The sequence below is a fragment of the Acomys russatus genome, chromosome 15, assembly GCF_903995435.1.
Source record: "Acomys russatus chromosome 15, mAcoRus1.1, whole genome shotgun sequence".
In the NCBI taxonomy this organism is placed as follows: Eukaryota; Metazoa; Chordata; class Mammalia; order Rodentia; family Muridae; genus Acomys; species Acomys russatus.
In genome coordinates, this window is record NC_067151.1 from 44105880 (window position 1) to 44117303 (window position 11424).

General features: G+C 40.7%; 1 protein-coding gene across 1 annotated transcript in view; it reads right to left on the reverse strand.

The window, feature by feature from the left end:
* Window positions 1-10521, reverse strand: part of Ift80 (intraflagellar transport 80) — an 80134-nt gene extending 69613 nt beyond the window's left edge. Inside the window, exons 1-5 of the mRNA XM_051157288.1 lie at window positions 10409-10521; window positions 9223-9306; window positions 6742-6966; window positions 5366-5471; window positions 3716-3784 (exon numbers count right to left, since the gene is read on the reverse strand). Of these exons, the coding sequence (XP_051013245.1) occupies window positions 3716-3784; window positions 5366-5471; window positions 6742-6966; window positions 9223-9261 (439 nt within the window). The 5' untranslated portion in view covers window positions 9262-9306; window positions 10409-10521. The remainder of the gene's footprint in view (window positions 1-3715; window positions 3785-5365; window positions 5472-6741; window positions 6967-9222; window positions 9307-10408) is intronic.
* Between the last annotated feature and the right edge of the window lie 903 nt (window positions 10522-11424).

Consider the following 11424-nt stretch of genomic DNA (forward strand, 5'->3'; position numbering starts at 1 on the left):
AACACTGTCCATAAAATTCCAAATTTTAGGCAAAAATGATTAACACTTTCAAGTCCATGTCGTTCCCCCTGGCTGTATCCCCCTCCTGCTTCCTACAACAGGGTTTCTCTGTGTAGCCTTGGCTGCCCTGGAACTTGCTCGGAAGAGCAGGCCAGCCTCAATGTCAGAGACCTACCTGTCTCTGCCTCCCAAGTGCTGTCACTGTTTGGCTCTCAAAGTCATTTTTATACCAAGGAAATTATTGCTACTTAGAATATTAATGAATATATCATTACTAATTTAAAACATTTCTTTGTAAAATAAGGAATAGTTCAAAACTACTAATCATCTTTGCCTTATTTAATCTTATTCTCATTCAACTATAAAATTGATAAATAATATTGTTATATTTTCCTATTTAAGTTATCCTGTCAATATTTCAATTGAATAATCTGCTTCTTAAAAATTAATACTACAGAACTGTGCACTTAATTCTTGAGTTTTTAATTGCTGGTTTACTTTTCTAACAAGGCACACGTTTCCTGTTTCATCTCTGGAAAAGTCGTTAGAGAAGTTAACTTGTCTTAATGACCTATTCCAGAAGGAACAGTTCCTGATGATTTATAAAGTGAGCTAGAGACTGCTGATTTTGAGGGCAGTTGTAAATCTAGACTTCTTGAGGGCTGGTGTGTTGGAGGATGGTCTGATGTATTTTGATGCTAATTACAGCTTGCTGTCTCTGTGACCCAACTTTTGCTTAATAAAAAGCCATTCCCACCTGGGCAGGACAGGGCAGGTGGGGCTAAGAGAAAGAAATTCTGGGAAGAAGAAAGACCACCACAAGGAAAAAGAGAGAGACCTGAAAGGAAAAAAGAAAGGCTGCCATGGGTTAGCTGGAGGGGAAACACATGGCCCACAGTGTGGATGGAGAATCCAGCCCAGATGAAGAACATTAACAAGTATTTGGGATTATGGATGGGATAAAGGTGCCCACCATACCACACCTAGCTTGATAAAGGTTATTAAAAACAGATGGCATGCGATTGAGACAGGGATCCCATGCCTGAGGCCCTACTATGGAAAGTAGTTTAGAGGATTGATATCTGCCCTGCCCCAGGTTAACTAAGGCTATTTTAAAATATAACAAGTGTCTGTGTCTTGACTGATTGCTAGCCAGGCCTATAGATAATACATGTAATTTAAAAAACAATACTGGTGCTAATGTCTCAAATCAAAAAGCTAATGTCTCAAGTGGGCTTCCTTTGCAGGGTCTAGAAATTTGATATAAAAATAGATCAAATCCAAATTACTCTTAGACTGTCTATAAATCAGCTCATACATGTTTAGGTAAACACAAGATTGCTTTGAGTTCTAGAACATTTAACCTATAAGAACTTACATGTAATTTAAGCCCCAGCAGGAATGGACACCATATTGACTTACTGCCACTGCTCTCCTCACAAAGAACACTGAGATGCTCCTTTAAAAGCTGTCAGTAACCAAACCTCACTCGTCACGGCTAATTTTTTTTTTTGTTTTTTTTAGTTTTTCGAGACAGGGTTTCTCTGTGTAGCCTTGGCCATCCTGGACTCACTTTGTAGACCAGGCTGGCCTTGAACTCACAGCAATCCGCCTGCCTTTGCCTCCCAAGTGCTGGGATTAAAGGCGTGCGCCACCACGCCCGGCTGTCACGGCTAATATTATCAAACTCTTGGGACTTGCTGTTTTGAGACAATATAGCCAGGCTAGACAGAACTGGCTATGGAGAACAAGCCTCAACCTGGTGGGCATTCCTCATGCCTCAAGCTCCAAGTCCTGGAGCTACAAGCATGCTCCACTATGCCTGGCTAATCTGACTTTTAAATGGAGAAGTAGTGTTTGGTATCATCTCTTACATGGTTTCACTTTCATTTTTCTTTCTTTTGTTCATTAATTCTTCTATTCTTTCTTCTTTCTTTCTTTCCTATCAGTACCAAGGACTGATCCTAGGGCCTTCTGCATGCTATGTAAGTATTCCACCAATGAGCTGTTTTTGAGGCAAGGTCTTGCTATATATTCCAAGAGAGCCTGAAATCCACAATCCTCCTGTCTTTGTGTCTTAAGTCTCAGGATCACAGGCATGCAGCACCATGCCCAGAGAGACTGTCTTAACTACATACCCAGACCTACTTTATATGCAAGACACTCTAAATATTTCACAATAAGTTAAAAAGAATATTCAGCCTATAATTGCCTTTATACAGATTCACAAATATAAGAAAAAGAATGTTGGTCAATAATGTAGAATTCACTATGTAGAGCTGGAGAGATGGCTCAGAGGTTCAGAGTACTCTCCGCTCTTCCAGAGGTCCTGAGTTCAATTCTTAGCAACCACATGGTGCCTCACAACCATCTTCAATGTCATCTGATGCTCCCTTCTGGCCTGCAGATATACACACAGGTAAAACACTGTATAATAATAAATAAATAAATCTTTAAAAAAAAAAAAAAAGAATTCATTATGTAGAGCAGGCTGCCCTTGAACTCACAGAGATCCACTTTTTTCTGCCTCCAGAGTTTTGGCATTAAAAGTGCCCACCATACCACACCTAGCTGTTTGTTTTGTTTTGTTTGTCAAGACAGGGTTTCTCTGTGTAGCCTTGGCTGTTCTGGACTCACTTTGTAGACCAGGCTGGCCTTGAACTCACAGCAATCCACCTGCCTCTGCCTCCCGAGTGCTGGGATTAAAAGTGTGCACCACACCTACCTTTTTAACTATATCTTAATTTAAATAATAATACCATGGTAGTATCATCAGACATCATGGAAAATAAAAAAGTGTACAGGGCCAGTGAGGTAACGCAGCAGTAAAAGATACTTGCCACCAAGCTTGTGACCTGAGTTCCATCTATGGAGTCCACATGGCAGAATGAGAAAACCTATTGCCATAAGTTGACCTGTAACCTCCACATAAACACCTTGATGGGTACAGGCATGAGAACCCACAAATAAATGAATAAATAAATGTAATAATAATAATAAAATAGGGGCTGAAGAGATGATTCAATCATTATGAGCATTTGCTGCTACTGCAGAAGACCCAGGTTCAAGTCCCAGCACCAACATGGCAGCTCATAAGCACCTGTAACTCCATTTCCAGGGTATCTGATAACCTTGCCCTGTTCTGACCTCCCCAAGTACCAGGCATTCACATGGTGCACAAACATGCATGTAAAACCTTCACATAAATAAAATAAATAAGTCTTTTTTTAAAATGTTCTTAGGTACAAATAGAAGAAAATTTGGTTTTAAATGTGACCAAAGTCAATCTCAACCACTGTAATAGATTTTTTAAAAGAAAATCTTCATTTACTGTTTTAGATTTATTTATTTTACGTGTCTGACTGGTTTGCCTGCATGTATATATGTGCACTATTTTGTGTCTGGTGAGAAGAGGTGTCTGATCCCCTGGAATTGAAGTTACAGACTGTTGTGAGCTGCCCTGTGGGTGCTGAGAATTGAACCCAGGTCCTCTGCAAGAGCACTAAGTGCTCTTAACTTCGGAACCATCTCTCCAGCACTGTTAACAGGTAACTTATAAGAGGGAATGCTGAAGTCCGTGTTGTGCAGGCTGAGGACTAGAGGCAGCTGGCCTACCTTGCTGCGCCATCTCTCCAGCACTGTTAACAGATAGTTTATAAGAGGGAATGCTGAGGCCCGTGTTGTACAGGCTGAGGACTAGAGGCAGCTGGCCTACCTTGCTGCGCCAGCGTTGACCGAAGCATCCCCATCTTTGACCAGATTTTCACTTGTCCATCTTCTCCAACTGTGCAGAAAAAAGAAAGATAATGTAGAAAATAGCCTTAAGTTCACACTTACATATATAAGTAAACATCTAAATGTTTAAAATTCAGATACAGTTTATTCTAAGTGTAACAGCATGGTTTAACTTTAAATCTAAATATAAATTATATGAAAAAAGCTTTCATCAACATAACCTAATTTCCATAGCCAAAATTTTTTCTTTCAAACTTAGAAAACTAAGGTATATGTTACCCAGCTAGCACTTCCACTGTCACTGTGATCTCCACTTACACTCTAAGGAAAGTGTTCTCGTATAATACCTGCTGCAGTGTTTGGTGTGGCGGCGCACGCCTTTAATCCCAGCACTCGGGAGGCAGAGGCAGGTGGATCACTGTGAGTTGGAGGCCAGCCTGGTCTACAAAGCGAGTCCAGGACAGCCAAGGCTACACAGAGAAACCCTGTCTTGAAAAACAAAAAATACCTGCTGCAGTTGAACACCAGGGAGTAGGAAGAGAAATAGCTGAAATAATTAAATCCACTGTGACCATCTTAGCTCAAAAAGGAAGAAAGAAATGGACATAGTGGAGCCAGTTGTGGTGGTGCACACCTTTAATCCCAGCATTTGGGAGGCAGAGGCAGAAGGATCGCTGTGAGTTCAAGGCCAGACTGGTCTACAGTCCAGGACAGCTAGGGTTACCCAGACAAACTCTGTCTCAAAAAACAAAAAACAAAAAAAATTTAAAAATAAGAAATGGACATAGTGGTGCTCTCCTGCAGCCCCAGCATTGACAAGGCTGAGGCAGGAGGATTGCTAATGCGAACAAATTTACTTACAAAATGAATACCAAGCCAGCCTGTACTACATATCAAGACTCTGTCTCACGGTAGGAAATAAAGAAAAAATAAAATATTCTGAATGATACTATTTACACAGCAGTGTAGATTGGTTCTGTGATAATTATTTGCTACTAATTGTGAAATACGATACTGCTAAATGAATGTGATGGTTGGTTTTAAATATCAACTTGCCAGCGGGGTAGTGGTGGTGCACATCTTTAATTCTAGCACTCAGGAGACAGAGGCAGGCAGATCTCTGTGAGTTCGAGGACAGCCCAGTCTACAAAGCAAGTCTAGGACTGCCAAGGCCACGCAGTGAAACCCTGTCTCGGGAGGTGGGGGTGGGGAGTCAGTGTGCCACATCTAGAACCACCTGGGAAGAGAATCTCAGTTGAGACTAGACCAGACGGCTGGGGGCATGTCCCTGGGGGTCACCTTGATGCTGAGAGACGGAGGGACAGCAGCACTTAACTCTGCATACGTGTTTACTCTCTCTCTGCTCTTGCTTGTAGATGCAATGTACTGATTTCCCCACAATAATGGACTACAGCCCAGAGACTAGCTTCGGTCACAATATTTTACCGCAGCACAGAAATTAAACTACAACAATGAAAACAATTTCTCTTTATACTTTTCTGTACATATTCATTTAAAATGTGATTTGGGGGTGAGGATATTGATCAGTGGCAGATCACCTGCCTAGCGTGTGAAGGAGCCTGGTTTTGATCACAACACAGAAAGGGAGACAAATTTGCAGAGCTCTTACCTGTAACTAGCGCGGTCCCCTCATAATTCCACCTCCCTGCGAGCACAGCCCCACAGTGAGCTTCCACACTTTTCTCCACTCTTCCTAACTTGGAAATCAGATGAAACTTACCTAAAAGAAATGACGTGTGAGAGTCTAGCTTTGACTTCCTACTACTAGATTAATTAGCATTAATGGACTGATAGTTATTAGGCACTAGAGGCATAAGAACAAAAAAATGTCATTATTCTTAATCTTTTTTTTTCATTAGTCTCAATCTTAAGGAACACAAGTCTAACAAAAAAGATTAAAAAATGTGGCATGATAGACATTTACATATAGGATATTTCATTTAGTAAGAAAAAAGAACTTAAAAATATATTTAAGCCCTGAATAATAAAAGTAACCTCTTACTAAATAAAAGTTTTAAAAATAATTGAAATTACAAACGAGAAAATAGTTATATACATTTTAAAGATGTGAAACACATTTTAAAGATCACAAATGCCATAGAAATTTCCATAGACTGGGACACGCCTGTAATGGCAGCACGTAAGAGGCAGAAGGATAGTGATTCCAGAACAGTCTGGGCTACACAGTGAGTTCAAGGACAGCCTGGGCTACACAGTGAGTTCAAAGACAGCCTGGGCTACACAGTGAGTTCAAAGACAGCCTGGGCTACACAGTGAGTTCAAAGACAGCCTGGGACATACAGTGAGAGTTGGGGAAGAGGGAGAGGGAGACAGAGACGGTAAAGGATAAAACAAAGAAGAGTTGGAAAGGAAGAGGAGGGGAAGACAAAACTAAAAGGAAAAATAATATTAAATACCAAACAGGTTAATTTTTACAGTAGTTTAGTATCTGTTATTGATTCTGAGATTATATATTATAGAATTTTTAAAATGAGTATATATATTGATAAGCATAGCTCCTTGCTGCTTTCAAGTATCAGAAAAAGAAAAACTAAAATAAACCCCATGATATTGAATTAGAATTGGTATTACCAAAATATATTGAAGGTTTAGAGAGAAGGTAATAGTGAACTGACTACTGACATGCATCTAATTTTTTTTACATTTGTTTACTTATCACAAGGCCTGTACCACAGAGGTCAGAGGACATCTTGCCGAAGTCAGTTTCTCCTTCCCACAGTGCGGGTTCTAGGGACTGAATTCAGGTTATCAGACTTGGCAGCAAGTGCCTTTACTCATTGAACTACCTGAATTTTAAAGCATGCATTTGTATTCCCAAGCCTTAGTTCTATTTGATGAAGAGTCCAATGTACAGGCAACAGTGTATCCACATCAAAAGGTGATTTTTAAAACAGCTCCAGGCACAAATCACAGTGCCGTACTGTACTGTCAATACAAGGAGGCGCACAGGCCAGTCATCGAAACCTTACCATCAGAACTCAAGAGGACGAAACTTTCTGCCTGCGTCTGTTTCTTTATGCCTAAGCTTTTTGGAAACCAATGGAGGTCTATCGGGTAGATGTCATCAGGCAGCTTGACTATTAGACTGGTTTCACTGGTCAGCAAGTTCCATTTCACTATCTGGTGATCGTCACTGCATGAGTACAGTTCCTCCGCTGTTGTCCAACCCACGCAGCTCACCAATTCTTGATGTGGTATTGCGTTAAGGAGTCATTCAAGATGTGCATCAGGAAAAATATCACAGCCAAATGTTTTCACGCTTCTAAGTGTATTTTTTCATTGTGTGACTTTTACAATTTTTTTCCGTATAAAGGAAATTATCTTCTGACAGAGAGGGAATAAAGTTTATGATAGAAGGGTTTTTGTTGTTGTTTCGTTGGTTTTGGTTTTGGTTTTTGGTTTTTGAAGACAGTGTTCCTCTGTGTAGCCTTGGCTGTCCTGGACTCACTTTTGTAGACCAGGCTGGCCTCGAACTCACAGCGATCTGCCTGCCTCTGCCTCCCTAATGCTAGGATTTCAGGCGTGTGCCACCATGCCCGGCGATAGAAGGTATTTTTTAAGTACAGTCTAAAGATACACACCCAATTGGGGATTTATCTCAGTGGCAGAGCACTTGCCTAGCAAGCCCAAGGCCTTGGGTTCAGTCCTAAGGTCTAGGGGGGAAAAAAAGATACACACACACTCAAAAACAATAAATAAAAAAATGAAAAAGTAATAAATGATGTTAGGAAATAGGAAGACTGGGGTATGAGCCACCATGTGAGTGCTGGGAATTGACCTGGGTCCCCTGCAAGACCAATAAGCACCCTCTCCCTCTTTTTGAGACTGGGTTTCCCTATGTAATTGTGGCTGGCCTGGAACCTACTATGTAGACCAGGCTGGCCTCAAAATCACAGAAATTCATCTGCCTGTTTCACAAGTGCTGGGATTAAAGGAGTGAGCCACCATGCCTGGTAACATATTATTTTAGTAAGTTAAAAACATTACTTTTTAAAAGAAGACTGAACTCTTAACAGTGAACTGTCTCTTTCAACTGTGCATTCTAATAGTCTAGGGAAGGTGGAGTCTAACAGCCAGAAATACCACCATATCATTTCTCCTGTTTTCATTTTAGTTACCAATTTTGATTTTTACTTTTTAATTTGTATGGTCCTAAGAGCAAACCCAGAGTTCTGTATGGTAGCTATATTCCCAGTCCTTACTTATTTATGTTTAGTCAACAATACAATGTTTTAGGTTTTAAAGTTATATTTTTTAATGTGTATGTGTGCGCATGCCCATGTCAGGGGGTGGAGGTCAGAGGACATCTTGCAGGAATGTGCAGGGGTCAGTTCTTTCCTTTCGCCACGTAGGCCCCAGAAGTTGAACTCAGATCAGGCACCTTTACCCGCTGAACCATCTCACCGCTCCAACAAGACAAGTTTTTTGATACTGAAGTAAAAAATAATTCAGTTACAATTTATTGTACATAGAAGATACATAAGAATAAATGAAATATGGTTCCCCCAATTCTTTATTTAATTTAGCTTTGCAGTCTCTGATTTATCCCAAAAATTTCTAAGTAAGTGTAAATCCCAGATCTGCTATCATGACAAACTGTTTGCCCCAGCAGAATTGTGTTCCTGAAGAAACTATTTCCACTTGTCACTTATATAAGATGCTTATTCTTGTCTATCTTTCTATTTCTAAATCACCAGGTCAATCCTGGTTAAGTTATCTACTCTCTCATAGATCTTTTTTTTTTTTTTTTTTTTTTTTTTGTTTTTCGAGACAGGGTTTCTCTGTGTAGCCTTGGCCATCCTGGACTCACTTTGTAGACCAGGCTGGCCTCGAACTCACAGCGATCCGCCTGCCTCTGCCTCCCGAGTGCTGGGATTAAAGGCGTGCGCCACCACCGCCCGGCTCTCTCTCATAGATCTTATACAATCTTTTTACCTTATATGAACAAACTTTTTCCAAGGAAAGAGACTGTGCCATAATCATTCTGATGTATTCCAAGATTTTTAATTAATTCAAAATATAAAAGATCGAGCAAAAAGATAAAGACAACACAGAGATATTCAGCAACATCACAAGGAAGTAAGGTAGTGGCACTGGAATATTCTGAGCCAAAGCATGGTGTCCAGGAAAGGACCACAGGCCACTACCTCAGAACCTAGTACAGCTGCTGCCACTGAACAATGTTTCTTTTAGGGATTCAACTTGATTTTTATCGTATATGTATATGTATGCCACATGTGTATGTGTATGTGGTGTCCCCAGAGGCCAGGAGAGGCCGTCAGAACCCCTGGAGTTAAATATTTTGAAAACAATTTGTCTATAAAGTACCATTCAAGAAATGAAAAATAGCCATTAAGTAGAATAAAATAAATAACAGATAAGCAGAAGAAAGCCTTTGACAGTGCCGTAGCAAGCTCAATGCAGAGGTTTGCAATATTAAAGGATATGCTTTGGTTCTTTTAAGAGCGATATCTTTAGCCTCATGTCTCCAGTTCCAGAAAAAAATTAATTCGCACTTGATCGTATCCACTGTAAAGATAGAGAGAATATATATCAACATTACCAACTGTGCACACAAGCATACAGGCACACGCACAGATACACACCCCCACACACAACATACTCTTTGTATCCCAAAGAACACAACAGCACCAGCAATCCCTCTAATATAAACTCATGGAAAGAGGAAGGAAACTAGTGGGTATGACAATAACAGCAAGAATTGACGGCGCCCTTGGGTTGAGCACGCAGGGTTCTCTCTAACAAGTCTGCCACAGGCTTACTATCCGAGAACCCCACTCAGTAAATCTGTCTGAGGCTGGAGATGGCTCGGCTGTCGAGAGTATGTACTGCTCTTGCAAAGGACTCAAGTTGGGTTCCTAGTACCTTGAGTTGGCAGCTCACAGCTTACCTGACACTCCAGGCTCTAGGGGATCCCATCACCTCCAAGGCATTTGTACTAGTCTGCACATACCCCACATACACACAAATATACATAATACAAACTAAAAGAGAGATGTTTAAAATGAAATCTACATAGGTAAAGAATTTCCAGGACCAGCAAGATAACACAGTGGGAAAAGTGCCTGCTGTCAATCAAGCCTGACTACCTGAGTTCAATCCCTAGGACCTACATGGTGGAAGGAGAGAACCAACTCCCACAGACTGTCCTCCAATCATGGGCCATGCATGCATGCACACATACAATTAATAAATGAATCAAAAGATTGGGCAAATGAGGAAACCCTCAATCACAGCTCAGCTTTGATCCAATCTAATGAATATATCAACTAAATTCCTAAGGCTAAACTACATTAACTACATCTATAACCTACATGAAAACAATACAGCAGCATTAGCAGCCAGCCATATGGTGCAATCTGAGGCTAACGATCTGTCCAATGCTACAGCTAACACTGTGACGAACAACTGAATTGTTTATGGACAAGGTGAAAATTTGCTTTAAAGGTTACAAGCTGAGAGTGGTGGTGCTACTACTTGGAGGAATGCAGCAGGAAGGTTGCTTAACCCATGAATGAGGCCAACATGGGCAACAAAATGAAACCCACCTCAAAAAAAATTGTTTTAATTGAGCAAAACTCAGCATGTAGCCAGGCATTGTGGTACATACCATTAAGCCCAGTACTTGGACAGGAGAGGAAGGTGGCTCTCTTTGAGTTCAAGGCCAGCCTGGTTACACAGTGAGTTCCAGGACAGCCAGACCAACAATAATAGAGAAAATCTGTCAAGAAAAAAAAACAAATCAGCATGTAATTACCAAATGAAATTAAAAAATAAAACATAGTCAATACTCTCCAAATAATTGCATCATCAAAATAGTCACATCTTAGCCGGGCATGGTGGTGCATGCCTTTAATCCCAGCACTTGGGAGGCAGAGGCAGGAGGATTGTTGTAAATTCAAGGCCAGTCTGGTCTACAAAGAGAGTCCAGGACAGCCAAGGCTACACAGAGAAGCCCTGTCCCGAAAGAAAAAAAAAAGATTCACATCTCAATATGTATTTATTATTTTGAGCAATATCACTAGACAATATAGGGGAAAAAATCAAGTGAGTATACAGGGCTGAAAATCTCTTCACCAGGTCCACAGTTACAGAAAACTTCATGAAAGAAATGCTAACTAGAGATTTTTAAAAATCATTGGGGCTCACTGAGATTATTTCTTGTTCCCCTAAACTAAGGAAATCTTCTGGATAGGCAAGGTGTGCAACATTCTTCACTTCTCTCTGGGTGATTTCTCTTAAACTTCAAAAGTATAACACTATATGCAGCACAGACAGTAACAAATGTGATTTGCTTCAGGCATGTTTACTAGGTTTGGTTTGGTATTAAGGTGTTCTCTAGCTTTCTCCAAACTCCTTCCTCCCTTCCATCAGACCCTTCTAACCCGAGATTCATGGAGCAAGACCCAAATCATCATGGCCAATTAAAGCAAGCCTTTTTATTCATGCACACAAGCTGTCTCCCCCTAAAGGTGGAGCTAAAGAGATCAGCACTGGACACGGGTTTACAGCTCAGGGGTAAGGTGTAACCGGCGTTTTGGCTACTTTGTGAGTTCCTTTTTCTCTCTTCCACCCTTTTCCACCCTTATTAAGCCCCTAACACTAGAGAGGAGAGAAAAAATAATA